Below are 27,446 nucleotides of genomic sequence, written 5' to 3'. Positions count from 1 at the left end.
TTTCAGTTTTTCTGAGTTGATGAGATAAGTTTTAATGGAAATTCAGAAAAACCGAAAAATATTTCTTGGAAAAATGTATTTACTCGTTTGTATTTCATCAATTCAGAAAAAAAAACATTTCCTATAAAAACAGAAAAACGGGGCAATTTTTTTTCGCTGTCGTTGTGTCACAACTTTACCCACATTGCCTCGTATGAAGGGGTGTGAATTGTACATCAGAATCAGAATCAGAATCAGAATCAACTTTATTGGCCAAGGGTGTATGAATACACACGAGGAATTTCTTTTGGTGACCTGTCGTCTCTCAGGTAGTGTAACATTAAATAATAACAATCAACTAGAATAAAGAAAAATAAATAAAAAAAGAAGTATAAACATAAATATAAGAGTAGTTAGACTAATATGTGCAAACTAAATAATAATAATAATAATAATAATAATAATAATAATAATAATAATAATAATGAAATAAAATAAAAATACAATAATAATAATAATAATAATAAGATAATAGTGCAGTAGTGCATTGATGAGTAGTGCAGGTGAACATTTAAATGAAAAAATTATGTCCATGAACATTTCGCAGTGACAGGTTGTTCCAGGGTTGATATGTTTAGTTCCAGGTTATTTCACAGTAACAGAAACAGGTCTGACACTCTATGACTGTTTAGAGTTGATCAGAATGACAGCCTGGGGGAAGAAACTGTTCTTATGGCGGGTAGTTTTGGTGTACAGTGATCTGTAGCGTCTGCCTGAGGGGAGGAGTTTAAACAGATTGTGTGCAGGGTGTGAGGGGTCTGCAGTGATGCTACCTGCCCGTTTCCTGACCCTGGACAGGTATAAGTCTTGGATGGAGGGCAGATCAACATGAATGTTGGTGGTCATGAGAGGCGCGAAAAAGCAGCCACGCCCCTGTCAGTCTGCCACAGGGAAGCTGTGGCTACATTGTAGCTTACCACCATTGGAGTGACTGGTGTGAATGAATATGGTTTCTGTAACGTGCTTTGAGTCACCTTGAAAAAAGCGCTATATAATAAATCCAAGTCATTATTATTATTAATATTATTATTATTTGTATTTATCTCATCAATTCAGAAAACTTGTTTTTTTTTGTTGTTGTTGTTTTTAAAAATTGGCTTTAAGCCTTTATTCAGTGAATGCGACAAAGCTTCTAATAATTCATATTCTTGGAAAGACCCATATGTGTTTTATTTTTCCAGTTAATCTTTTACTTCATGTCATCGTAACCTTGACGTAAAGCTCGACGTCGTCAGGTGATCATTATATGATCAGGAAGGTTCTGGAGCAAACCGGTAAGCCCCGCCCACCGCGAGCTGACGCAACGCCGGCTCTGGGTATAAAAGCCTGGGCTCACCACAGACTGACACCGTCAGTACAGCTGTCAACTGTTACATGGAGGAAACAAGGAGCGACCGACTGGAGGAGACACCGGAGCTTCACAGGAACGAATCAGGATGGTGTATACCGCGGCTCTGCTCTTCGGACACGGACTCTCTGTGCTGTCAGAGGACAAGAGTGTCCAACACATGAGAGGAAAGTCCTTCTGTGGTCCTTCAGTGGACAGACAGACAAAGTCAGCCCGACGGGGAAGCGTCGAGAGCTGCGAGGAGAGCTACAGCTCACCCGGTAAGTGCAAAATAACGTTTATAATATTTATTTATATAGCCTTGTGTTACCGAGAGGCTGTTAAAAGTATAATTATAATTGTAAAAAAGAGGTTATAAATGAAGCTAGGGAATATACTTAAAAAAAAAATATATACTGGTACTTAAAGTATATTCCCTAGCGTTTCTACTTACCTGTAGAAACGCTGACTCTGTCATATCAAATGTATGTCATAAAAACCGTATTAATGGTTTACTGTAGGAAGTGGACTATAGTGGTTTGATGGAGACCATCTGATGCAACTGATCCAGATCTTAGATCAGCTGATTTCCTGCTGAGCTGTTCCACTATGTCTCAGCTCTTTAGAACTAAATACATTTGTCTTTATTATTCAATAATAAAATTATTTCAGTCGGTGTTCAAATGCAATTATTTGGATCTCACATTGTTTTGCGTTCAAACACTTTTTTTGTGTGTAGATTGAATAAAAACACAAAACGACCTAGAATAGTTAATTTTTTTTTAAGTTTCTTAATCAATAATCTTTTAAAATTTGATCAATTACCAGACATTTCAGGTGATGCCATTTAAATTCTAGGGACACCTTGGGGGTCCTATACTTTGACTTTCTCAATTATAAATCTACTTGTAGTACAATAATTAATAGATATAGATAACTTTTTGCAGATCTGTATTTATGACCGGGCAAAACAAACATGATCCAAAAACTAATTCTGGAATTAAAGAAAGTGTCTTTAAGGTCGACATACATTTTTGATGATAAAACAAGTCATAATTTGAGAATGATTTTAAATAACTGCTTTAGATGTTGACCTTCATCACTTGTTTCATTTTGAAAGTGTGAACAAGAGTTTAACTTTAATTTCTCTCTTTAGGTGCTGACATGGATGTCATCCAGAGTCTGACCCAGGAGGTGGAGCGCTGCCTGACCGAGGCCAAGACCTCCACCCTGCACTGCCAGGTCCTGCTGCTCCCCCGACGCATGACCTCCAGAGTGGGTCTGGATGTGGTTCAGGCATCAGCAGATGAGCCCTGTGGGCTCCGAGGGGCCTCCATCCAGATCTACATAGAGAGCAAAGACGGCCTGAAGTCTGTAGGGAGTGTGTTTCCAGATGCCACGGTTACGCCGACCTTTGAACTGTCTATGATCTTTAAAGCGGATAATGACAACATCTGGCCGCCTCTCCGCCACCTCTTTAATACCAGCAGAGTGTTGAAGCTGAAACCAGAATACAGACTGGTGAAGAGGAAGCTTTACTCCTCAGCTAGTCCTGTTATTCATGACTTCAGTTAAAGGCTGACTTCACCGTTGTGGGGTGATGGCACTGAAATGTCTTGGTGATGTTATCAGTGACACAAGGGAAGATAACTGTTTGTATGAATGTTAATATTGGGCATTTAAGTATAGACTAAGTTATTTAACTGTTCCAGGATGGAGCAGGTCTCCTTCCACATGTGATGTATTCCTATTAATAAACCTACTTTTCCACTATTTCATTGCGTTTGTTTTTCCTGAATGCATGTTGACATGTGCTCTCATCAAACTTCAATCATACAAATTAAATGTGCTATACAGTTCTATTTTTAATACAATCTTTATTTAACAAATGTACAACAGAACATTTTCCACAAACATCTTCTCGTCTAACGTGCATTACAAACAATTTTTTTTTTTTTTTTTTCCTTTCACATAAAAACGCTGGCTTCTAGTAAAGGAGCACTAGCTTTGCAATGCTCTAGTTAGCCCCAATAGCTAACAACCACATCTCTATTTCACGACACATTTGGACTTCCTGCAGCACAAGTAACCCATCAAAACAAATGTGAAATTTTAACCTGTGTATTCTCAAAGTGAGGTGAAATCTCTCCCCATTTGTACACAACTATCTTCCTATATTGTTGAGGTCTGTTTTGAAAGTAAATTAATGAAAAGCTAAACAGCAATGTTGTACAAGCCCAATTGGAAAATGCAGCTAAAAATCTGTTTTCCTTTTATTTATTTTTTTTATAGAAAATACCCCACTTAAATATTCTTACCAAGATGTTTTAGAAATAATCCACTGTATATATTCACATGGTCAATGCAGTGTCAGCCTAACATGCAGAACTATTAAAGCAGATTGTTGGTTTATGGGACTGAATGTTGCTGCAGATTGATGAAGGTACCATTCAGTATGTGTTAGAACCAGTTCTTCATGTGTTCCCACTATATGGTCTTGCTGGTGAAATGGTTCTCCTCACTCCACAGCAGCCTGGTAGTGTCAGCAGGGCTGTAACTGAGCGCTCTCTAATCCTACTAACACTGCAGTGGATGGAAGGAGAAAGACTTCTACGCACACAGACACTCCTAGACAAGACCAGTAAACACATGTATGAGTGTGTAACACACACACCAGGCACACAGAGTGTAACAACCAAAGAAGGTTGAGTTAAATTGCAGACTTCAGTCATTCCACCAGCGTCCCACTCTCATAAATCTGCCTTTATTTCTTCATTTTCAGGTCAGCTTCCATGGCACTACGGCGACCCCTGGTGCCTCCATCCTGCACACACAGACATGACAGGACGCTTTTAGCATCAAAGTGTTCATGTCTCAACTCAGTTAGAAAAAAAGTGCAGTGGAGGCCTTTAGCTTAGCCTCCTCGAGCCATTGTGCTCTGCAAACAAACAAACAAACAAAAACTGCAGTCCACCCTGGAAGGAGATGTTTTTCCCCCCAAATGCAAAACAGAAATAATATACAGAAAAAAATGGTGACCAGAAACCAAACTGAAAGGAAAAAAAGTAAAGGTGAACATGCAAAGACATGGATACCAGCACAGAAACAGAAAAAAAGACAAGAAACCGGTATGGAAGGCCAAAACTGAAGGTCAACAGAAGCTCTGGTGATGAAAGGTTCTGCAGCCTGTGTGTGTTTTAAGTAACACTGTGTGCAAACACAGTGTGCAGGTTATGAGGGTGACACAAGTAGAAAAGGAAGTTAAGAGCATTGGGACGCCCTCAGGCTGCTGTGGATAAAGTTTTTGTCGTAACAGCGACTCGCTCAACCTTAACGAGCAACTGCCCTACGTACTGAGGCAAAACACACACTGAGCCAACACTAAGACTTTGAGGCAGAAAACTGTGCAACTCTATTACATTATTGCTTGTGTTGTACGTCGCTTTGGACAAAAGCGTCTGGCAAATGAAATTGTAGAATTGTTAATGGCTCATGGCATTTATAAGAATATATTTTACTAATGAATCAAGTAAAATGAATGCAATATTTGAAATAAAGTGTATCAACTTGTGATATATACACATATATATGTGTGTATATATATATATATATATATTTTAAACATTTACAAGCTTATACACTTTAACTTATCATGAAAAACTGAAAAATCTGACTTAGGCTATTCATTTTAACAAGATGTTAACTAGTTAAGGTTAAATTTTAAAGAATATAAGTTTGAGTCCATAATAATAAATCCTTTTGACTAATTTGGTAAGAAATACAGGCTCTAATGATTTGAAGGTAAAGAATATAAAAGTATGTCTCTTTTTTCTTCTCTCTTTACATATTTACAAGTATTTGGATTATCAATGTGTTGTGATACAAAGACAGCTTCATTATTTGCATCATAAAATGTCATGATATAATTCAGTTTGAGGCAACATTTAAATGATTAGGGTTGGGCAGCCGCTGACGAACCACCACACAAATAATCTGCTGTGCAACATGAAATATTTCAATTTTTTGTCATTTAATTAACCTTTTTATTTGACAATGAATGAAGAAAAGAACACAAATCAGCGATGCAGACAGATGAGCCACAGCCTGTGTATCTCTGTGTGTGTGTGTGTGTGAGAGAGATAACAGTGTGTGTGGAGCGTGGGTCGGCTCTGGTGAAAATCGGAGCGAGCACCTGCATACTTACAAAGAGAGAGAGAAGGAAAGCAGGAGAGGCCATTGGGACACTGTCCTGTAGGAGGACAAACATCGGAGTGAGAAAGAGAAAGAAAAAAAGGCACAAGGCGTGAGAAACACAGGATTCATACACGTCTGAGTCCCAAACAGAGAGAGAAGAGAAAGACCTCGGTTGGTCATCAACACACACCACTGGGAATGATGGGAATGAGAGTCAGTGACAGACAGCAGAACTACAGATAGCATGCAGGAAGGGAATCAGCTGTGAAAAACAAACACGGTACAGAACTGAGACTGTGGCATATTTTCATCCGTGGATGTGCAGCTTTTCAGCTCCTCAGTTCCACACAATTACAACAACCTATCAACAAAACACCTCTGATGACGTACAAAATGCTAAAAGTTTGGATTTCTTTAGTGCAGCGAGTGACACTAAAAGAAATCAGATTATAGAGAAACGACGACACCGGCAGAACTCAGCGATGGTTTTACATCCTAGGTTAAAACATGCAGCAGATTCTGTATAAAAACAGTGTTTAAAGATCATCAATCGTGTATGAAAGGTTGGACAATGACCTCAAAATCTAACAGGGTATGTAAATATATGTAGAAAAAAACTACAACAAAAACCAAACAATAAAAGCACAATTTAAACAGAAATTAAATAAAACAGCCATAACTTTACAACACACAGAAAGTAATAAATAATAATAAATAAGCATGGGGTCACTTTGGTAAATATGAATGCAAATGAGTGGTAGGAAGTCATTAGTGGGGGGACACATGTTAGTTAATAGGAATACATTGAAACTGTGGGAAACCGTGTGACTGACTACAGCAGGTAGATCCACCAGAAGAGCCAGGAAACAATTTGACTATTCACACAAACATTTGATATGTTGAGTATAGTCATTGCAATTCAAACTTCAAATTTTTTACATCTGATCCCAAACAGATTCATTTCTGAGAAGCGCAGTGAGCAAGCCGCTCAAATTTGGGATTGCCATCAATGGGCTGTCATGGAAACACCACATATAGTGGATTTGTACACAGTGCTGTCTTTCCATTGGTCACCAAATGCTTGATTTCACAGCTGATCTTCTTGTGTATAAAAGATTGATGCTAAACATGCCACTCATACCAAGTGACACCATCTCTTTACTCTATAGACTTCTGAAGTATGGTGCATTTGATGCTTAAGCCTAAAACAGTGGTTCTTTAGACTGGAAAAACTCACCCAACAAGGCTGTGGAGGCTGTTCTAGAAACCGTTACTGTACTTCTCACACTGGTCTTAATCAGAGCTCAGGTTTGAATGTGTGCAGATTGTTTCATCATCAGCTGAATTCCACAGACACAGCACCAATATCATTCCAGCCAAAAGTGTAACAACTAAACCCCGCCCCCACACTGTCCTCCAAACACCAGAATCAAACTCAATCAAAGTGACAGGAAGCAGCTTTTTTAAACTCACACTTTGCACTGCGACCCACCTTGTCACCTGGGTCCCCTGGTTTACGGGTCCCCTCCCTCCCGCGGAGGCTCTTGGCGGAGATGGCGCTCTCAGACGTCTGCATGATGAGCTGAGTGGCTAAAAACTGCTGGATGTGCTCCAGGACATCCCGCTGCATCTCCAGGGCCATGTGGTACACGTCGTGGTCGGAGGAGTTGTACATGACGGCGTTTTGAAACATCAGCATTATGTCACGCTGGAACTCGGCCGTGGTTCGGATCAGTCCAGACTCAATGTTCTTCTTTATGGCCGACAGGTCCATGGGTCTGAGAAAGCAAAAACAACTTTATATTTATTATTTTCTAGAGCGATAGTCAAAGGTTGGCTACTTTTTACACCTACTTCACATTTAGATTCATAATTAATACCGTGACTAATTAAAAAATATGACGTAAGGCTCAGGGTGTGTTCACACCGGACGCAACTGTGTGTGTGCGTGCATGTACGTGTGTGTCTACGGAGCCGAGTGACAGGGAGAGAGAGGTCTGATCACTTCTTTTCCTTCTCACTGTGGCCGTACGTTTACAGCACTTATCATTAACAGCGCCGCTTTTACGGTTTAAATGATCAACTTATGGAGTTACACAAGGATGAGTTCACAGCGGGAAGAAGGGGCTGCTGCCTCGGCTCTACAAACAGTGAAGGACGGTGGAGTTGTCGCTTGAGAATTTCAAATTTTTCAACTTTGAGCGACGAAGGTCGCGTTTGATCTCGTCGCTAAAATCACGAGAGTCACGTCACTTCAGTGTCTCGCCTCCGCGCTGTCACGTAACCACAACCCATTCAACACATAATTGCTCCTAGACATAGAATGATGTTTAGGCATTAAACAAATTATATTTAATAATTATCTCCTATATAAGTACATTGCATTTTTCTTAAATGACGATATTGAAACTGATACCGTTGCTATTTCTATGACCCTGCGGTATACACTATTACCGTATTACCGCCCAAACCTAATGGGAAGTTACTTTGGCCAAGTATTTTGGGGGAAACACAAGAAATGAAGTAGAAACACGTCTACACATCCGCCTACGGGATTCCACAACCCACATGGCATTGCCTGAAACTTTTCCAACATTGTCAATGAACTTATTGTTTACAGTAGAGATCAAGTGGCAAATGATCTTGGATTTATGAGGCCTGGACTTTGTTTTTTTTCTGATAATGGTATTCTTTATAGCAGCTTTGCGTGCTCATTGTGTGGAACTAAATTAGTGTGCATTGTCTGACCTGTGAACGATGCTGTGGTAACCAGGCGCGATGTCATCTGACACAGGTTGCAGGAAGACACTGGCATACCTGAATGGTAAAACAGGGATTAGTTAGAAATTCGAAATTATTCAAATGTCTGAAGAAGCAAAGCAACAGGATGTTATAGCTTAAACAAGCAACATCTGTTCATCATATGGGACAATACACTGCAGCTAATCATGTGCTCACTGACCAACACAATGAAATACTTAGGTCTGTGTAGCACAGGACACCAGGTCAGAAGGTACTGACGTTACATTTGCACCTACTACTGGATTGTCAGCAAAAAAACAGAAAAACACCTCTTTCTTTCCCCAGTTTTGTGATAAATCAGTGGAATATTGGAAACTTGCAGTGTGTGTTCTCTGTGACCAATTCCGATTAATCACAAGAAAAAGTAACTACGAACTAAAGTATATGTAACAGCAGATATCCATTAGTGAGTACTGCTCCACCTGTGATTGGCTGCAGCTCTCCACACCAACATGATCGCTTTCCTCCAGATCTTCTGCGCCTGCACCGCCTCCTGGTCCTCTCCACATGTAGAGCTGAGAGAGAGAGAGAGAGAGAGAGAGAGAGAGAGAGAGAGAGAGAGAGAGAGAGAGAGAGAGAGAGAGAGAGAGAGAGAGAGAGAGAGAGACCTTAGAATGTTTAGGTTGATCTTTAAAAACTGTCACTCAGATACAATGAGCTCTAGTGTGACTAATTGATTTAACCCCAAAAAAATGTCATGACGTAGCAACGTTAGGAGTTCAAAAATACTCATAAATCACAGCCATGTCCTAAAGACCTGATAATGAAGACACCTACAGCTGAGATGAAGAGGCGGGGCTGCTGGCCAGAGAATCCGCCGTGTAGCGCTGGGAGGGGGGACCGTATCCGTCTTCACTCTCACTGGCTGCTCGCTCCACCTCTGACAGGTAAGGCCCCTCCCCCTCTCCACACTCCTCCTTCAGCTCCAAGCCCTCTTCAGGGTCGCCTTCACTTCCTGCCTCCTCCTGCTTAACTTCCTGTTATCAACAACATTTATAGAGGTGTTTGCTGTAAACATGTGGACTGTTTATACACAACCAGTCAGAGGATTGGACACACCTTCCCATTCTAGACCAATGGGTGTGTGTGTTCAATCATTTGACTGGTAGTGTGCCTGATGGCGCACGTCTGTAACTTACCTTAGACTCCTTTCCAGACACTGAACTGTCCTCAGAGTCTGTGAGAGATGACAAATTATTAATGAGACAATATCACTTCACAGTATGCATACATGTGAGTCTGGACTCATTCCGTACCGAGACAGGGCAGGTTGGGCTCAGGCTGACTCCACTCCTCTCCTTCACTCTTCACTGTGGCTTCAGCGCTCTCTTTCTCTGTGATTTCCTCCTCTGTGGTCTCACTTCCTAATACACCGTCATCAGCGGCTATGGAAGAGGCAAAGTCACTGTCCGTCACATCGGACCCCTTACAGTTTCCCTTCACTGGATCTTCGGTTTTAGCATCTGGCTGGTGTTGGTTCTCTGTGCAGGCGGGCGCCACGGCTGAGACCGTGGCCACATCCTGAGCTTCTTGTGTGGAATTTGATTCTTGGATGGTGAGCGTGGGGTCTGACGCCTTCAGTTCCTGGGTCTCCCAGGGCCCCGGAAGGGTGTGGCCCTCTGACACGGCTTCCTCACAGAGAGATAGAGCTGCTTCCACTGCAGCCGCATCCAGCGCCTCTACAGAGTCATCTGCCTGAAACCATGGACAATAAAACCATTACAAGGCGAGAACAAACCATTACTGTATAAATGCAAGAAAAGGCTATAAAACATGTTGTGATGCACGAGTAGGGATGGGTACCGAGTTCTGTTTGTGCATTTGGTCCAAGGTGAAAACCTACGTGCACAAATGCACATTCGGTTGGTACCCAAGTGAAGAGCCCTGTCACATAGAGCTGCTTTTCAATTTGTGCATTATGAGAAAATAAAAATAAAAAACACTGCATAGTTGTTGTTAAAGGTTTTCATGATGAAGACATTTGTGAAACAAATGTTGCTACAATAGTTGGGTGTTGGTTTGATAAATAAGATTTTCTTATTCACCATTATTACAACAAAAAAAGTACAGAAAATTGGTACCGTTGAGTACCGATACCGATTCACAGGTACCAAGTATCAGTTCAAATATGAAAGGCATCAGGTGTCTTTGATGGGAGAAAAACTGATCAATGACCTGTTTTTTGGGCTAGAGCTATATGTCTGTATTAGTTATCTAACAAAGATTTTGATGATTTATGAAGTAATTAAATTATTGACTGTTTTAAATGGATTTTAGTTTAAAAAAAAAAACTACTTGAATAGCTTGAGGAATCCTAACAGTCAAATCTCGTTTACACATTCACATGAAGTACCTTCTCCTCGATGATTGCAATGATGTCTCCTACAGTTTCCAGGTCCAACTCATCTGCCATGTAAGACACTGCTACGAGGTCATCTTCCACTAACCCAGCCTCCTCGGCCAGCTCGGCCTTGACTGCAGCTTCTGCTTCTCCGTCTGTGCACACAAACAGATAGAGCACAATGAAAATATGTCATGGGAAAGCTGGACCAATACATATTTCCCCCCTTTTTTCTTTTTTACATGAAATTGCATGTTTCTGTATTTCACACAAATTGAAAAACATTGTTCATTTCATTGGCGGAAATTAGACAGAGGAGCATGACCAGCAAAAACACTGATAACAGTAGAGTAACAGCAGGAGGTTTATGATAAATAATATAAATATTCAGTTTTTGATCAATCTCAATTCAAGTCTTATTAGATTATATAATTATATCCAAAAGAATGGACATATGTCATTCCTGCTTTATTCTCTACTCTTGAAGCTAAAGGAAAAAACTTTATTGACACCGACATTAATAGAGGAACAACATCTGTGTCTAAATGATGCTGATCTAGTGGAGCCACGGATATTTCTTTAGGTTGTCAGAGCTAACTAAGATTCATTTTAACAAACTGCATGTTTACAGAGGAAGACAATCTTAAATGATTAAGATAAAAAAAAAAAAAAAAAGATATCATTTTTTGTTTAAAAGTTGTAGCCAAAAACAAAAAATACTGTTTTTAACTTTTGCTTAAAGTGGAAAAGTGACAACTTTTTACGGCCTTGAGTCTAAAATGTGATAAATAAACGTAGTGACCGTCACCCCCTCAAAAAAACCTTTTAGACTGAAAGTCTATGTCTTATTAAGTGTTCATGCACGCTCTGTGAAAGTGTATTTACCCGTCATGACGAAATGAGCAGGCGCTAACGCCGTAGCTGCTGTTGCTGTCTGTACTCCGTTAGTTAGGTTTCCACTAGCGTCTCCGTCTCCAACCTAACACAAACAGCATAAAGGTCAGACACATCATGGTAAAAAATATCTTAAACTGGTAAATTCAATTGTTAAATGAGTAGAAAAAAGTGTTGTTAGATTGGATAAACTAGAAAAGGCTTAAAAGTATATGATGTGGTATGCGCTACATCTAAATTAATCCAAACAAGTCATAGTGGGGCGTATTTATTGATCACGTGTTTCATTTTGAAATCCTTATGTTTACAATCCAAAGGGAAGCTGTTTTTTCTTTGTTATGGCATTTTTTGACTTTGTGATAACAGGCGACCTGATCACGGCTGCCTCTCACCAGACGTGGGCTGGCTGATATGAGGTTTCCTTTTTTCAGGAGCTCAGACAGTAGAGGGGAAGGCGGGGGCGTGGCTTTCTGTGGGACGAGTCTTTTCTGCGGCGAGTCGTCTACATGAGCAGCCATGCCGCCGTCTTTAGGGCCCGACACCTGAGGGTCGACAGCTGGTAGAAACACGCCCACTCCCTGAGCCTGCAGGAGCAATGACATCAGAAAATGTAGAAAAATACTAAAGTACATTAAACATTCAAAATGACAATATCAGTATGAAATGACAGACATATTAGTTTAGGTTAAGTTTAAAAAAGCTAAATTACAATTATATTTTGTCCTATGTCAAAATAGTCAAAAGAAAGATGCATGTACAGTATGTTCTTACAACTGGGAGCTGGATGGAGTCGTCAGAGGGAACACCTCCTATATCCATGGGGAGTGTGGAGACTGAAGAGTCAGGCTGTGAGTCCATGGTGGGAGGGCTGGCACCCATAGGAGAACGTACGGTAACACTGGGAATTCGCTTGGGTGTGTTTTTCACCGCTTGGCGAGCTGTGATGGGGTAAAAAAAAGATCAGATACAGTCAAAGGAAGTCGGATTTTTATCTGCGCTTAAGACAATACAACCCAATTGCGAAAACATAATGGCATTGTCTTAAACTTCATTCATTCATTCCTAACACTGACTTTAAAAATAATCTGTATAGACAATCTGTTCCATAATATCTCAAACTATTCTTAACCAAATGTCCTTTTAGCTCCTCATTGCTGCTTGGTTTTTCTGTACTAGTCTTCACCCTGGTGAGGCCTATTCTTCCTGGGGTCCCAACAAAAATCACAAGAACTCAAACAATGTCTTTCATAAAATTAAAAAAACATAAGTGAAATAATTCACCTATTAAACATCAACTAAAACAGAAGAACATAATGCAAAATCCTAACATCCTAACAGTATGCCTGACTACCATCAGATCTGCATTCAAACATGTCTCATCTTACACTTGTCTTTTATTTTGAAAGAAACTTTTCAGGCATGAACAGGCATGCTGTTGCACAGGAAAATATATAGAATTAGTGTGATTATGTGTGTGTTTATTCAACAGCAATTTTTTATACTAAATTTGGTTGGTTGAATTCCAAAAAAAGTGGGTGGCGATTTAATGACCGTGGTAAAATGTGGGTCCCAGGGTGAGACCAGTTGAGAACCCCTGTGCTAAACAGCTAACAGGACTGTGCACAAAGGCTCGAACATGGATCTTTCTGTGTGGAGTTTGCATGTTGTCCCAAGGCTTGCATGGGTTTAATCTGCAATCCCTGAAACTGGTTAACTGGAGTCGCTAAATTGCAAAAGGAGTGTAAATGTTTTTCAATTTTCTATTTCTGAGAGTTTTTACATTTTCCACGGGTTTATTAGTCAAATTTTCTTCTGTTTTATTGTGTCTTCATGACGTGAAGCTTTTCAGAATTTCATTATGTCCCGCATAATACAATAAAGAATTGTGAATGCTTCTTTGTCACGATGTGTTGACAAGTCTGCAGGGTGTGAAGTGAAGTCATTCAATACATTCCAATGCATCATAGATCAGCTGTGCCTTCAGTCAGGGACAGCCTTTATACACCACTATTGTTCCATGGTGACGTCATATAATGAAATGTGGTGATGCCCAAAGGAAGAAAGCTAAATATAAAGCAAGTGGTTGAAAACAAAAAAAAAAACATGTGTGACCTCCACCTGTTTAACCACAGGGTGTGAGTGAGCCAATATGATACAGTCTGTACTCTGTCATACTTTCAAAACAATAATAGACAAGCTGGTACCTTGGTATGCTGCTTCTGTAGCTTTCCTCTTCTGTTCAGCTTCCTCCTCGTCCTGTTTCTTCTTCCTGGAATGGTATGACATAATATATTATGAAGAATATCCAAAGTAGGAAATAGGAGGTAACCCTGTGCAAAAAAGGACAAATACCAACACCAAAACCAGCAATAAAATATATACATAAATACACTTCAAGTCTGATTTTCTGAGTGTATTTATGTATATATTTTGTATTCAACAGAGGGTAGCCTTACAGTGTGATGTCTGCCCACAACTCCTTCAGCTGTGAGTCCAATTGGCCTGTTTGTATAAGGTCCACCTCCTTCTTCAGTTTCCTGTGGAGAAACAAAGAGAAAAAAACGACAGGTTTACATCTTTGAACTCAAAAGGCTTTTTTGTTCCAACCCTGAGTTACCTGTACTGCTCCTGTGTATCTCGGAGGAGTTTCTTCAGCTCCTCTATCCTCTCAGTTGTCAACCTGCGAACGATGACATCCTCTATGGTTTCCACCACCTCCCCCTTCTCACCTCGTTTACGCCTGGTACAGGACACAACTCTCAGGTTATTCTGAGGAACTTTAAGCCCATTTTTGTGAGAGCAGAAAGACTTACTTTGGGGCTTCTGTGGCTTCAAGCAGCTCAGAGTATTTTGAGGCACAATGCTGCAAAACAGATGTGAGAGAAGCTCGGGGTGACTGTAGATATAGAGCAGGTACGCACGGACACACTTTGAATACACACTTTCTCCAACCTATGTTTAAAATTTAGGCTGGAGACCTTATTAAAAATACTTTAATGCAGGGTTTTTCCAACCGTGGGGTCACCTAAAATGTCTAGAAATAATAAAATATAATATAAATACTGATTAAAATAATATCTTTTATTACTATATATTTTTTTAACATTTTTATTTAGCTATTTTGCACAATTAAAAAACAAAATTACAAAAATAGATACACAGTACAAAAAGACACAGAAAGCTCAAATAGCTTAAATAATTATTATTATTTTTCCAAATTAAAACACCACACACATCTCAGACAACTGCATTCTACTTTCACTTTCTCAAATATATAAGTATAGAAATATCTGAGCTGGCGCATATTGTCACTTTGTGCTCTAATCCTGGCAACTCTTTATTTGTACCACAGTACAACAAACAATCAAAAAACTAATTTTAGAGGGAAAAGAAAATATCTGTGTTCGTCAGAATTCTGTGATATAAAAATGGAGTCATGACAAGAAAAATATTGCGAACCACTGCTTTAAATGGCTCATACTTAACATGGCCTCTTGCTCTGACCACCCTCTCATTTATTCTCCATTACCAACCGCGTATGGACAGCCATTGGAAATGCGTTTAGACAGTTACATGCAGGTTACCCTCATACCTTCTGTGAGAACCAATCAGGTGGTCGGCCCGTCTCTGAGAAAGGCTTGATGGCTCGACTTACTGATACCCTGAAAGACGAAAGAAACTCCTAATAGTATCACACATACCAGACCATAATGTGTGGGTTTAAAAATGTGTGTTCATTTCTATAATGTAATGATTTTAGGGGAAGAGAATTCACTGCTTATTTGCATTTCCGATTAGCACAACACTAACACCTGAAATGTGAGCAAATACAAGAAGAAAATGCTTGTTTTTGGATGCTAGGAAAAGTCAATTTAGTTGTCTTATACCCACCCACCTATCATAGGTTTATGTTTTACCTCCCACGTCTGGTCTGTGTAGTCACCTCGCATTGGCAGGATGTTTTATTTCAACAGAAAATCCTGCTCCAACTAGTATTATGTTCCTCAAGTGTGAGCATTTATTAGGTTAAACAAGATTTGGCTATTTTTTCTAATAAGGAGCACATAATCTCCTGACTGTAATTGCATAGAGTAAATTGTGATGAAAATGTGATGTAAATTATTTCTATCCTCGCAGAAAGAATGAGATTGTTCTCTTACTAATAGGACAATGAGCTTGGATTAGATTGTCTTGAAACAGGTTAGTTTAACCCTACCAATATAGTAATCCCGCTCAAATGAGTTATTTACCAGTTTTGGTCTCCACTCCTCATAACAGAGGAGGCCAGGCACAGTTTCTCCCTTACAGACCATGGCTCTGTTGGTCCCACATTCAGGATCTTGTGTTCTGAAACAAAGAACAAACAATATGTAGCACACTGCTAAGTATATATGCTAAATATTATAATGAAAGTGTATAGAGATACGTTAAATGTACCTATAACCTCCTGGACTATGGGTACATTTCCGGACCGTTTCTACATAAGTGTAATGTGCCTGTGTTTTCACCGTGTCAGGATGGCCGAGTGGTCTAAGGCGCCGCACTTCTGCTAACGTGGGTTCGAATCAAACTTTTGACATACACATTTTTTCATTTTAACATATTTAATGTGGCACATTCCACCTTTAAAAAACATATCCGACAAAAATAAACATTGTAGAACACTCGGCCATCCGGACATGGTGAAAACACAGGCGCATTCCGCGTACGGAAAAACGGTCCGGAAACGTCATAAATATTTTTTCATTTTAACATATTAAACACGGCAAATTCCACCTTTAAAAATACATATACAAAAAAATATTAACATTTTAGGGTATTTCTTGATTTAGAAATAGGGTTTAGGGTTAGGGCTAAAATAAAAGGGTTAGCGGGGTAGTTAAAAATAAATATGAGCTAAAATAAAACTGACGGTACTTTAAGTCACGTGGTGCACCTATCGCGTCACCTAAACTGGCCAATGAGGGGGCGTTCCGTACGGATAGACATTGATACTTTCCGTACGAATAGCCACGGCCTATAATATACAAAAACTGGAAATGTTGAATAGTAACGCAGAGCTCCAGGCGTCTTTATTTTCCAACGTAAATTAGTATTTATATAGATTATCACAAACAAAGCAACAACAAAAAAGAGGCAACATTTAATTTGTTTAAAAATGCACCTGTGTTATTGGGAAGGAAGCCCTATTCCTGCATTTACACTGAAATCCTTATCTGTCGGGTGAAAATGCCAATGTAATACTATCACTGATGGTGTGTTTTAATAAGCAACCAATGGGCATATTGTCCACGGAGATTTAAATTACAAAAGTAAAAAAAGGCACAACCGTAATGATCCGAGTGAGTTTGAAAAAGGCCAAATTAAAATATTTAAACGCCCTTGCTCAAGTAAAGAAAGTCTGTGATCCAGAAACTGCTGCTTTCTAAGCCTAAACCTAAGCCAGTTCTCACTGTTTACGTTGTTGTTGTTGCTAGCTGGTGTCAAGTACGGAGAACGCTTCTGCTTGTATGAGCAAAACAGTAATCCCTAGTTTGAAAAATAGTCACATGTAAAATCATATCAAGCATAACGCACATTGTAGCTGTTAATCAGCACATGTGCTACAAACGTTTAGCAGCCTAACACGTCTTAAAACCCCGTTAGCTTAGCATTGTAAATCAGGGGGACACATTCAAGAGACACACGCGAACAAGAAATAACGTTTAAGCAAAAAACAAGATCGTTAGCTATAGTCTCACTTGAAATGTTATATTTTCCACCGTTGAGCTATTTTAAATGTTCACTACCTAACACAGAAACTGTACAAAAAAGGATAAAACCGTAACTTACTGCCGATGCCGCTCGCCATTGCCTTTGTAAAACGGCTACATGCTCAACTTCCGCCGGACCGATTTCAGTGATGCACAGAAGAGGACAATGAATGAGCGGAAGTGAGAAATTGTGATCGTTGTATTGTTAGAAATAGATGTTTATTCTTTTAAAACTGTATAAAGGTTTTGGATTTATACACACATTGATTTTCACGTTTTCTATATTCCATTCTTTCAACCAATGGCATCAGATCATTCCTACCTTTATTCTATATCTGAAATTAAATATTTTCCCTGCATATTTACAGTCCTGGAGGGTGGGCTATGCACATCTTTTTTAGACGACATCTCACTAAAAATTAATTTGATGCAGTACTTTTACAATTTCATTCAGCAGACACTTTTATCTAAAGCATATATCAAACTCATAGTCAAGGGGCCAAATCCGGCCCTGGATAATCCATCTCGGCCCGCAGGAGAAAGCAAAAATCACAGTGAAAACATGAATAATGTGTAAATGAAACCCAACAATATGTGCAGTGGCTCAGTTTCCGCCAATGCTTATATAACACATGCTTGAAGTCATTTTTAATGTTAAACTGTTGTAAAAATTCTTACAAAATCCTTCGATTTTCCTTAAACTATTAGATCATATTTTACTTCATAAAAATTGGTCACAAAATCTAAGAAATGTAAAGTGAAGATTCTGTTGGGACTGATATCTGTCTCCTATGTATGTGGATATTGTTGGTTTCTGACATATTGTGTATTCAATGTATACATTGAAATACAAACTAGGGCACGATAATAATAATAATGTTGAAATTAGTAATTTTTCTCACATAAAATCTGTGCCCCCCTTGAGATTAAACTCTTTATTTGTCCCCTGAACTAAAATGAGTTTGACACCCCTGATCTAAAGCGACATACAACATGAGCACTTAGGGTTAAAAGACTTGCCCAACATCCCACAGTGAAGGCCCAGGTTGGATTCGAACCAGTGACCTGACTTATCACATAAAAATGCATACAATACCCTGTCTAAGTGAAACGTGGACAGTGGTATTAGCAGACTCTGTAATGTGAGAATGTGAGATTGGGTCAGGGACCTCCAGCACAGATTCCTGAGCTTAGAGAAGCAAGAAATATGACTAGCCTGTGAGTGGTAAGGTGTGTATGTGTGTGGAGATGGTAAACAAGAGAGAAACAAAATGAAACTCAAAAGCAATTTAAATATTGGCAGTCTTTATTTCAACAAGACTAAGAAATGTTTAATATACACTTTCTCTTACAATTTAACATCTATCTCATCTTGTTTTCCATAACATTTAAGAGATACTCTGACATGTAAAAATCTGATGTACTGTTATGGCCTCTTTTAGAGACAACTAAAAAAAAAAAAAAAAAACAGGCAGCTCTGTATTTACACATTTTGCATTCTTTTCAGTCATTCACCCACTGCTCACTGACAGCGAGTTCTTTCTGTTCTCTCAGGCCAAAGGCAGATGGAAAGTGACCAACACCTTTAAACTTTAACGTCTCCAGACTGAAGCTGCTCTGCGGATTGACCGAACAGCTTTCAGCAGCTGGAATAACTTCCTGCCAGCTGAGGGAAAAAACAACATTAGAAACAAACAAAGGTTTCTGCCCTGGCCCGCAAGCACAGACGTTTACCATCAACACTCAACCTATTTCCTTAACTCAGATTTCCTCACATTCGACGCAACTCTGACACCCACACATGCTTGAGCTCTTGTTGAAATGTTGATAGAACATTAACAAAAAAAATAATCTATCAGTTAATCTGTCAGAATTATGTCTGATCACTTTGCTGAGGCACAGCTTCCTGATGTGAAATTAAGGCTTTTATATTTAATACAGGTTGCATAGATGTTTCATCAAATCCTTCAGTCAGATTCTTATTAAGTCCTTGGTAGAAAGTTTTTCATATTTTCAGGAGAAAAAAAATTCTGTCAATTTTAAAGGCAGGAGCAACTAAAAGCATAAACGTTTCCTCTTTTAGCCGAATGGTATTGTTTCAAACCTCCAAGCAAATGATAGCATTAAAAATGTGTATTTCTTATTACTTTTTAAATGACTATTAAAGCCCTCAAATGACATTAATTCAATATATTACTGTGAAAAGCTACCACATTTTCCATCTGACCTGATATTTAAAAAAAAAAAAAAAAAAAAAAAAAAAAAAAAAAAAAAAGCTCCTTGGCATGGGCAGGTTTGTAGCGACATCATTATACATGCATAAGTTACTGTACAAAAAAAGCTACACACGGCAGCGAAACTATAAAGATGAAATGGCCAGGTGATGCGCGTTACACACTCGATTATCTTATCAGACAACAGAGAACATCGTTCATTGTGCTTGTCGGTTTGCAGCGATGCACTCGGACACCTTCAGATAAAATTGAGACGATCGGGATCATAAAAACATCTACAATCTTTGCTAAAATGTACCAACGATCAAACAACAAACACACATCGGGCACCTTTACATTGCATTATTTTCAGTGGAAATGGTGAACATTACTGCAACATCCCACCTGAAGTTGAAATGAGGATGTGGATTGTGGAGGATAGGTAGGACAAAGAGTTCGGCATGTTTATACTGACGCAGCAAATGTATACGAGTGGGTGGTGTGATACAGAGTGGGGGTGGGAGGGGAGGGGGGCAGGAATGGAAAACATAACTCTGTAAAACTGTGCACGCCCCTTACATACGCTCCACTCCAATCTTTCACCTGAACTATCAAATCCACTGTAGTACCTAAAATATACCATCATACCAACAATAGCTAAAATTACATCTCCTCCATAGAAAACCCTGTATCAAAATAATCTTTGATTTTCATTCAATCAAATCATGACTTTTACTCTTCTTCTCTTGTTGTTGCCATCCTTCTCCTTAGAGTAAGACTGAACAAAGTCAGATCATCTGAGTTGAGCTGAGCGTACAGTACCAAAAAGGACTATCAGGACATGTCAGCGTTTGCCTTCTTTAGGAATGGGGGGGGGGGGGGGAGATACCTGCCACATATCTAACTCAGACACACTCTATGCTGCTAGATTACAACAACAATGAGAATACACACTGGGAATATTGTATGACCCACTTTAGAGATTAGATCAGAAATATGGGATGACGTTGAGATAAAAGCCTAGAGCAGCGAACTATTGTTTTTTTTTGTTTTTAAAGATTCCAGATACATCTGTGTGCTCCTTTACATCCTAATGACTCAACATAACTCCCAAGTTGCTGCTCAGCTTGCAACAGGCACTTAAGAAGTTTGAATATTTGTATAAATCCACAAACGTTCACAGTTTGCACAAATATACTGAACTTAACAGTTAACCTTTGAGGGGTTGAAAAGGCAGGGGAAGCTCAGAATCATACAGACGTGTCCCAATACAGGCTCTCAGTGTTCTCTGATGGTTCTCATTGAAGAAGGCACACAATAAACTATGTCTTGCCATGAAGTGACAATCAGATGCTTGTGATGCTGCAAGCAGATCCATTCAGTAGCTCCTAAAGAGCAACTTATGAAGAGGTTCCTCTGCAGAGGAAAAGGTGGAAAGAATCATATCACTGTACACTGATGTCCTGAAAACATACAAATAGTTAATATTGAAGTTACTATAATGTTAAGAAGAGTCTTCCCCTCCCCCCCCACACTGATGGACAGTCCCAGATCTTGAAGGCAGTCTTTTTTTTTTGAGGTCTCTCTGACAGTTCTTCCCATATCGCTCTGTTTTTCTTTTTCATATCTTTTGCTCTCTTCCTCCTCGCCGAGCCAGTTTTATCTCCAGTGTGGAGCGAGGAAAGCCAGTGCAAGGCCGCAGAGCGCCAGCGCCATGCTTCCCTGTGCGGCTGCGCTGGCCCAACTTTGCACAGGGATGAGCCGGGGTTTCACGGGGTTCGCTGGGGTGGAGAAGTACATATCCTGGTCCGTGTTACAGGATGGAGAGTCGCAGCCGCTGCCGCTCTCCTCTTCTCCGCTGCCGTCCTCTTCGGCTGAAACAAAAGAGTGACAACAGGGTCACAGCAGTGCAGTGGAGAGAATGGCAACAAACACAGGGTTGGAGTCAATTAGAATAGTAATTACATCATTGATTAATTAATAACAATTATGACGCAATTATAATTGTAAGTCAAGAAATATGTTGTAATCAGATAATTTACTTTGCAATTGGGATGGAAATTCTATAAAAACTGTTAATTACAATTAAATTGAACGCAAACCTGTGGAACTATGTCACAGCTCTCTGAATTACACATATGAAACATTTTAATAATTGTTAACGACTTATCAATCTTTTCTACTATCTGTCAGTTCTCTTGAGGATCATTTTACCATTTTTGACACAAAAAAGGCTCAGACCAAAAATATTAATACCAATATTTTCATAGATAAGGAAGCCTAACAATGTAACAAGAGATGAAAAACAAATTGGATGATAGATAATATTTTTTAGTGTATTTTACAGCTGATTTAAGACAAGAGTCAAAACTGGCCCGTTATCATAAGAGATGCTAACACAAAAGGAAGGTTATGTTTTTTTGGAGTTATTTATTTCAAGCTCAGTAATTGTGATTAATTTAATTTAAACTTCAGCAATAGAGAATGTAATTGTAATTGACTTTCAGGGGTGAATTTTTTATTTATAAATGTAATGGGAAAAAATGCAGGTCACCATAATCATAACTGAGTTGCAATTGAACATTAATAATTGAAGACATAATAATAGTTGAAAAATGTAATTGACCTCAACCCTGGCCGTGGCTGGATGGCGTCCTTACCGGTATCTACGGTGGTGATGTCATTACCGCTGTGTGCAGCTTTGAGCCAGCTCGTCATTTCCTTTAGAACTGCGATCTGACTGCGGATCACTCGATCTGGTTTGGTAATGTCCACATCCACGTCAGGGTTGGACACCTGATTAGCCAGCCCGTTGCCAATAACGACGGCTTCATACCTATACAAAGCAAGGGTCAGTGTTAACACTGGTGGATTTATGATTTAGTCTCAGGATGCTGTGACTAGTGATTCTGTTTACCTGCTCTTGGCCGTTCCATTCCAGCATTCATCACCAGGCTCGATCCTCTCACCTGCACATACCGTCTCTGGTAGCGTCGACCAGAACTTCTTGGCATGTTTCAGCTTCTTTTTCACTTCATTAGTCTGTAGTAAAAACACATCAGTCAAAATCACTGACATTTTTGTCCCACCCTGACAAACCACAGATTGGTTCCTGACATCTCCAAACATCCCTCAGAAACATCCCGTAGATTTTAGGTGAGGTAAAAAAAGAACAACTTTAACATTATTGTGCCCTGGTTTTTGATATCAGTTCAATTCACTAAAAAAAAAATCTTCATTTTGTTACCAATTTTTGTGTAATTTCGAGGAATTTTGTGGAATTCTTTGTGGAAAGAACTCAATCTTTCCCACAAAACTTGCAATTTCTCACAATTTGCAATTAAAAATGACTGCATTCATGTGATATAAAAAAAAGGAAAATGCAAGCCCCTGAAATAGGTGTGGATTTGGTGAATTTCAGACATCTGGACAATTGGATAATTTGGTAATTTACTCAATAATTGAGGTTTTCTGTCATTTTCACTTTTTCCTGCGGGTAGAACTGGATGCTCTAAAAGGCCAGATTTGGCCCCCGGACCTTGAGTTTGACACATGTGCCTCAAATGAATGTGCCACAAAGTAATCGGTTTTAAAGCACAAGGTAACATTCATCTTTTTTATGGACTTACAGTTTAACTTTTGAATCCTGCGTCCCTAAATATGAAGATTTAAAAAAACTTTTGAAGATGAATAAATTCCCCAAATATTAGGTTCCTGTAGCTATTGCTGGAATATGAGAACTTTGATGGCATTTCTAAAATAAGGCTGAACCAATTGAGTAATTGTCTGAAATAGCAATTTATTTGGTGAGAGTAAAGTCTTAGATTTTATTAATATTTTAACACGTTTGCTCAAACCTATTTACAGCCAATCAGTGATGCCCAGCCCTAAAAAAAAGTCACAGATCTGTGCAGTTTGTCCTCACCAATCGTTCTATACTGGTCCCAGCAGCAGTGGTTGGTCTTGTATCAGGATTGTAAGGACGGAAGCGGCCGGTGAACGCCGTTTCCTTTATGGATCGTGTGGAACGGAAGGCTGGACTTGGTTTGGGTGTCCCGCATCCTTGGAAAACCTGAACCAGAACAAGCACACTGAGTGGATCTGAATCCTTCCTTCACTCATGGCTAGTCACACTCTCACTGGCAAAGGTGATACTGACTTTCTGGGACACCTGCATGCTGTTCTCCTGCATGTTCATGATGGCATCTGATATCTTCACATCGATGGGGTCTACGATAGACTCGAAGTTGAATGGACCTTCAAGTCTCTCGACTAAACCCACCATGGCATCTGAAAAGTAGAAGAAAAATCACTTGAACAAAAGTACAATAGTGTTGAAAACAAATCAATGATAAGGAAACCTACAGCATTTTAGATTACATATTAATAAGGGCATAATACAGCAAAATATCACAATATTTCACCGCACAATTATCGTATCGATCCAAAAAAAATGTCCAAATTATTTTTTTTAATCATGCTTTTTAATGAAAAAAAAACATTTAATTGCGGTAACATATGCATAGCATGTAAACACCTGGTCACTTGGTGTCAGTGATCAACTACCTCACTCCTCAATGCATTTTAGCTTGGAAGTTGATTGCACTTTTATAGATGTATGTGGTTACTTAAAAACTGTTGTAGAAGCAATAATTACAGTTAGTTACCTTACCTCAGATTCAAGTCAATGCACACCCCTACATATTAATACCAGGATTGATATAAATATAGTAACAAGTCTTGACATAATCATCATGACCATCATGCTGCACAAAGCTACCACTAGGCGGAGACAAACACAAACAAATAGCTTAATCCAGATGAGCAAAGGGTCCACACTATACACTCACCTAGGAAATTGTTCCACTCTGTGTCCAAGTCGGCCTGGTTGGCCAAACACCCTCTCATCACATTCAGGCAGTAATTCTGGCAGGGCTTCACGGCCACTTGGCCTGAACAGTAGGGACAGTACAACATCTTTGTGGCTGCTCGCACACAGTTTGGAGACGCATTGACCTGCGAGAGGCAACGGGACAGTTTGCAACTATCAAAGATACTGTAAAAAATCCTCTATCCTTAATGTGGAAAAGCAATCAGTCACCAATGAGGAAAACACGTCATTCACAGTGGTTCACATCATCAAAACACAGGGATGCAGTAGTCACATGTGCAAAGATGAAAAACATATCCCACTTACTGTAGAAACTTTGTTGACGACTTCTGGCATGAGCTTCAGGCCACGCACAAAGGTGCGAGCGGCGATAAAAGCCCGCGTGAGCTGGATGCGAAGCTTCCGCGGCACATCGCCGAACGGCTGCAGCTGCTCCGTGTGCTGACTGACGCACTCCATGTAGGCGTCGTCGAACTCGTACTGCACGTTGACGAGTCGAAACATCCTCTCCAGCAGGTCGGCCCAGAAGTCCGACAGCATAGAGTCTAGGTTGACGGCGGCGCTGCCTGACAGGTAGTACCGCGTCAGGGACTCAAAAAAGTCCTTAAAAAGTTCAGAGTTCTGGACGTACATCATGCCGTATGTCCGGACGAACATGCTGTGCAGCGAGACCTGCGCATTTTTGAGAAGTTCTCGGAAAAACTCTGCAAAAAAAAAAAAAAAGACAGAGGGAATGTCAGAAATTTTTAAGAGATGTCATGGAGGACATTGAGTTTGAAAAGAACACTGGAGCATAGCCTGTAACATTCCTAGCTATGCCAGCAGATGTCAACACTCTGCCCACTGTGCCAACAATTGGAACCGAGAAATCATTTTATTCAAGAGTGAGTGAGCCAACTGACTCACACAGCTTTTATCATATTTTGACATTAACACGCAGCAAAATTTTAATGCCCGTCAACGACATATGAAACGAGTATTGAAAACACCTAGAAACTAATTAACGAGACCTCTCGTTCATTAAAATCCCCTTTATCTAAATTTATGGGCACCCTCATTTTTTTCTCTTGAAAAATCACAATAAAATGCTCAATCCGGATCCAATACAGATGAAACTGAGGTAATTGAGAAAAAAACTTGACAAAAAATGAGTCAATGTTCATAAAGAACAGTCATTTATAAACTGCTATATTATTATTATTATTTTTTTTAAATGAAGCCAATGATGAAATAAAGGGATTTTTTGGCATTTAAAAAAAAATCCAAAATCAGTGTATTGATCTAGATCCTACAAAATCTGTAAAGTACTTTTGGAAAAATCCTGCAAACAGACAAACAAATTAATACACAGTGTGTGATAAGTTCATTGATAACAAAGGAATCTATTCTTTACACAAACACTGACAGATGTAGCTTCTGTTTCTTTCCATGAAGAGCTCCGACCTGTGCATGAGGGCAGCAACATATCAACACTCAGTGGCCACATTTAAAACAGAAACCATACAAAGGTTGTAATTAATCTTGAGTAAATTTACCTTTACAATTTTGAGACCAAGCATTTCTCCTCATGTAAACTTAAAAACTTTAATGCAAACAAAAAAATATTTTACTAAGACGTTTACTGGTTAGTCCTGTTAAGGACTTCGAGATTTACTGCTGTGTCTAAGCGTGTATGCCAAGTGTTGGTCCTGGCACAGACTGGAGATCTGCCCATGGTGCGCTGCACTGTGCCCTCTGCAGGCTGAGAGAGGCTCCACTAATATGAAAAACAAACTACCGTAGATGGATGGATGATTTGTGGAAGCAGCTACTGCCACCAATGGAAACCAGATTATTTCATTTTACCCAAGCCCCAAATCCTGATACTCTAATGGACTTGGAAAGAAAAAGTGCCAATGAAAGGCAGTGGAATGTGTTTGATGAGCCAGTATGATGGGATAGGAGAGGAAGGGAATGGGCCAGGAGCATCTTCACGGAGCGGAGCGCCTCCTGCTCTCGGACGACTCTCCATTCAGTGGGAGCGTCTCTCCGCATCAATCTGCTCCGAGCTGACCACCATCAATGGCATTTGTCTCTTGTCACATTCCATTCGCTCTACTTTCTGGCCAGCTTCTCTTAGACTGTCCTTCAGAGACATTTTCAATAGGATTACTGAATAATGTGACCCCCACCCACTGCCTCCCGTATGTGGACCTGTAGTGCCCCCCTCCTTTGGCTGCTTTCACTTCATCAGTTCCTTCAGAGAGCTCTCTTCACTAGAGACAGGGAACAATGACCTACTTCATCCTAAGGAATGTCCATCACCCCCCCACCCCCTCCATCCCCAATAATCCAGCACATACACCTTCCCATGGACCCCCCTCCCCTTCCAACTTTCTTAATCTGAACAAAATGAGAATTCCTCAGAGTCTCTGAAAACTGTTTCACCTTCAGTCTCTCATGCATGTAGCATACACCCCCCACACTTACTAAACTTCTATCCCACTGCAGTTTCTCTGGCTGCCCACTGAGCAGCTTTGAAATGTAAAGTTCCCATGCTTTCACAGGAGGAGTCACTAAATGCTTTCTGCCACCAGCGCGCGCACACACACACACACACACACACAATCCCAAGTAGCGCTGTCACTTCCACTTCAGACTGACACACTAAAAAAGAAGAAATGAGATAGGGGAGGGGTGCGTGTGGCGGGTTAAGTTGAGGGCTTTTTTAACTCCAAATCCCCACTGTGTCGCCAAGGATACCGGAAACACTGCAACCCCTCCATTTAAACCCCCACCACTGTTTTCCTGCCTCCCTGAAACACAATTCACTCACACACACAAACAGTGGAGAGGGCACCAAGTTCCATGCTCCATTGACAGAGATTAAACCAAAACGTCCACCCCCACCCGTGGACCATCAGCGTAGCCACAAGCTGAAAGTCACTGGAAAGTGGAGGATGACGCTGACACCTGAAGCATGAAAAGAACCATTAACTTCTCTATTTCCTTT

The 27,446-nt window shown here is 39.9% G+C and overlaps 3 protein-coding genes across 5 annotated transcripts in view; 1 reads left to right on the top strand and 2 right to left on the bottom strand.

The window, feature by feature from the left end:
- The first annotated feature begins 1,381 nt into the window (after nt 1–1,381).
- Nucleotides 1,382–3,139, top strand: LOC114471280 (DNA damage-inducible transcript 4-like protein). The gene is made up of 2 exons (XM_028459982.1): nt 1,382–1,647; nt 2,523–3,139. Exons 1-2 carry the CDS (start codon nt 1,476–1,478, stop codon nt 2,939–2,941), a joined length of 591 nt encoding a protein of 196 aa, XP_028315783.1. The 5' UTR covers nt 1,382–1,475; the 3' UTR covers nt 2,942–3,139.
- A 298-nt stretch (nt 3,140–3,437) lies between these two features.
- Nucleotides 3,438–17,550, bottom strand: brd8b (bromodomain containing 8b). Of its 2 annotated transcripts, XM_028460436.1 has the most exons (19): nt 17,430–17,550; nt 15,848–15,944; nt 15,190–15,259; nt 14,411–14,460; nt 14,215–14,337; nt 14,054–14,134; nt 13,802–13,866; nt 12,369–12,535; nt 11,990–12,181; nt 11,589–11,682; nt 10,716–10,858; nt 9,619–10,057; nt 9,502–9,539; nt 9,140–9,339; nt 8,785–8,877; nt 8,309–8,377; nt 7,053–7,338; nt 5,571–5,615; nt 3,438–4,190 (listed from the first exon to the last, which is right to left on the bottom strand). In XM_028460436.1, the coding sequence occupies exons 1-19, from the start codon at nt 17,446–17,448 to the stop codon at nt 4,131–4,133; spliced, it is 2,331 nt and encodes a 776-aa protein (XP_028316237.1). In that variant the 5' UTR covers nt 17,449–17,550; the 3' UTR covers nt 3,438–4,130. The 2 variants fall into 2 exon arrangements, with proteins under 2 accessions (XP_028316237.1, XP_028316238.1); XM_028460437.1 differs by lacking the exon at nt 5,571–5,615.
- A 2,868-nt stretch (nt 17,551–20,418) lies between these two features.
- The window catches only part of gpc4 (glypican 4), a 34,976-nt gene continuing 27,948 nt past the window's right edge, over nt 20,419–27,446 (bottom strand). For both annotated transcript variants that reach the window (XM_028459990.1, XM_028459991.1), the window contains exons 3-9: nt 24,761–25,158; nt 24,414–24,579; nt 23,723–23,853; nt 23,489–23,635; nt 22,481–22,605; nt 22,224–22,399; nt 20,419–21,437 (exon numbers count right to left, since the gene is read on the bottom strand). In XM_028459990.1, the coding sequence (XP_028315791.1) occupies nt 21,223–21,437; nt 22,224–22,399; nt 22,481–22,605; nt 23,489–23,635; nt 23,723–23,853; nt 24,414–24,579; nt 24,761–25,158 (1,358 nt within the window). In that variant the 3' untranslated portion in view covers nt 20,419–21,222. The remainder of the gene's footprint in view (nt 21,438–22,223; nt 22,400–22,480; nt 22,606–23,488; nt 23,636–23,722; nt 23,854–24,413; nt 24,580–24,760; nt 25,159–27,446) is intronic.

Source organism: Gouania willdenowi, chromosome 10, assembly GCF_900634775.1.
Source record: "Gouania willdenowi chromosome 10, fGouWil2.1, whole genome shotgun sequence".
Taxonomy (NCBI): domain Eukaryota; kingdom Metazoa; phylum Chordata; class Actinopteri; order Blenniiformes; family Gobiesocidae; genus Gouania; species Gouania willdenowi.
The sequence above is the reverse complement of the archived record's forward strand: the minus strand, read 5'-3'. Positions and strand labels throughout refer to the sequence as shown.

Coding starts and splice junctions, on each gene's coding strand:
- LOC114471280 (XM_028459982.1), top strand. CDS start 1,476: ATGGTGTATACCGCGGCTCTGCTCTTCGGACACGGACTCTCTGTGCTG. Junction 1,648..2,522: donor GGAGAGCTACAGCTCACCCG/GTAAGTGCAAAA, acceptor TTCTCTCTTTAG/GTGCTGACATGGATGTCATC.
- brd8b (XM_028460436.1), bottom strand. Junction 13,867..14,053: donor TTGTGGGCAGACATCACACT/GTAAGGCTACCC, acceptor ATACCATTCCAG/GAAGAAGAAACAGGACGAGG. Junction 8,878..9,139: donor CCCGCCTCTTCATCTCAGCT/GTAGGTGTCTTC, acceptor TCTCTCTCTCAG/CTCTACATGTGGAGAGGACC.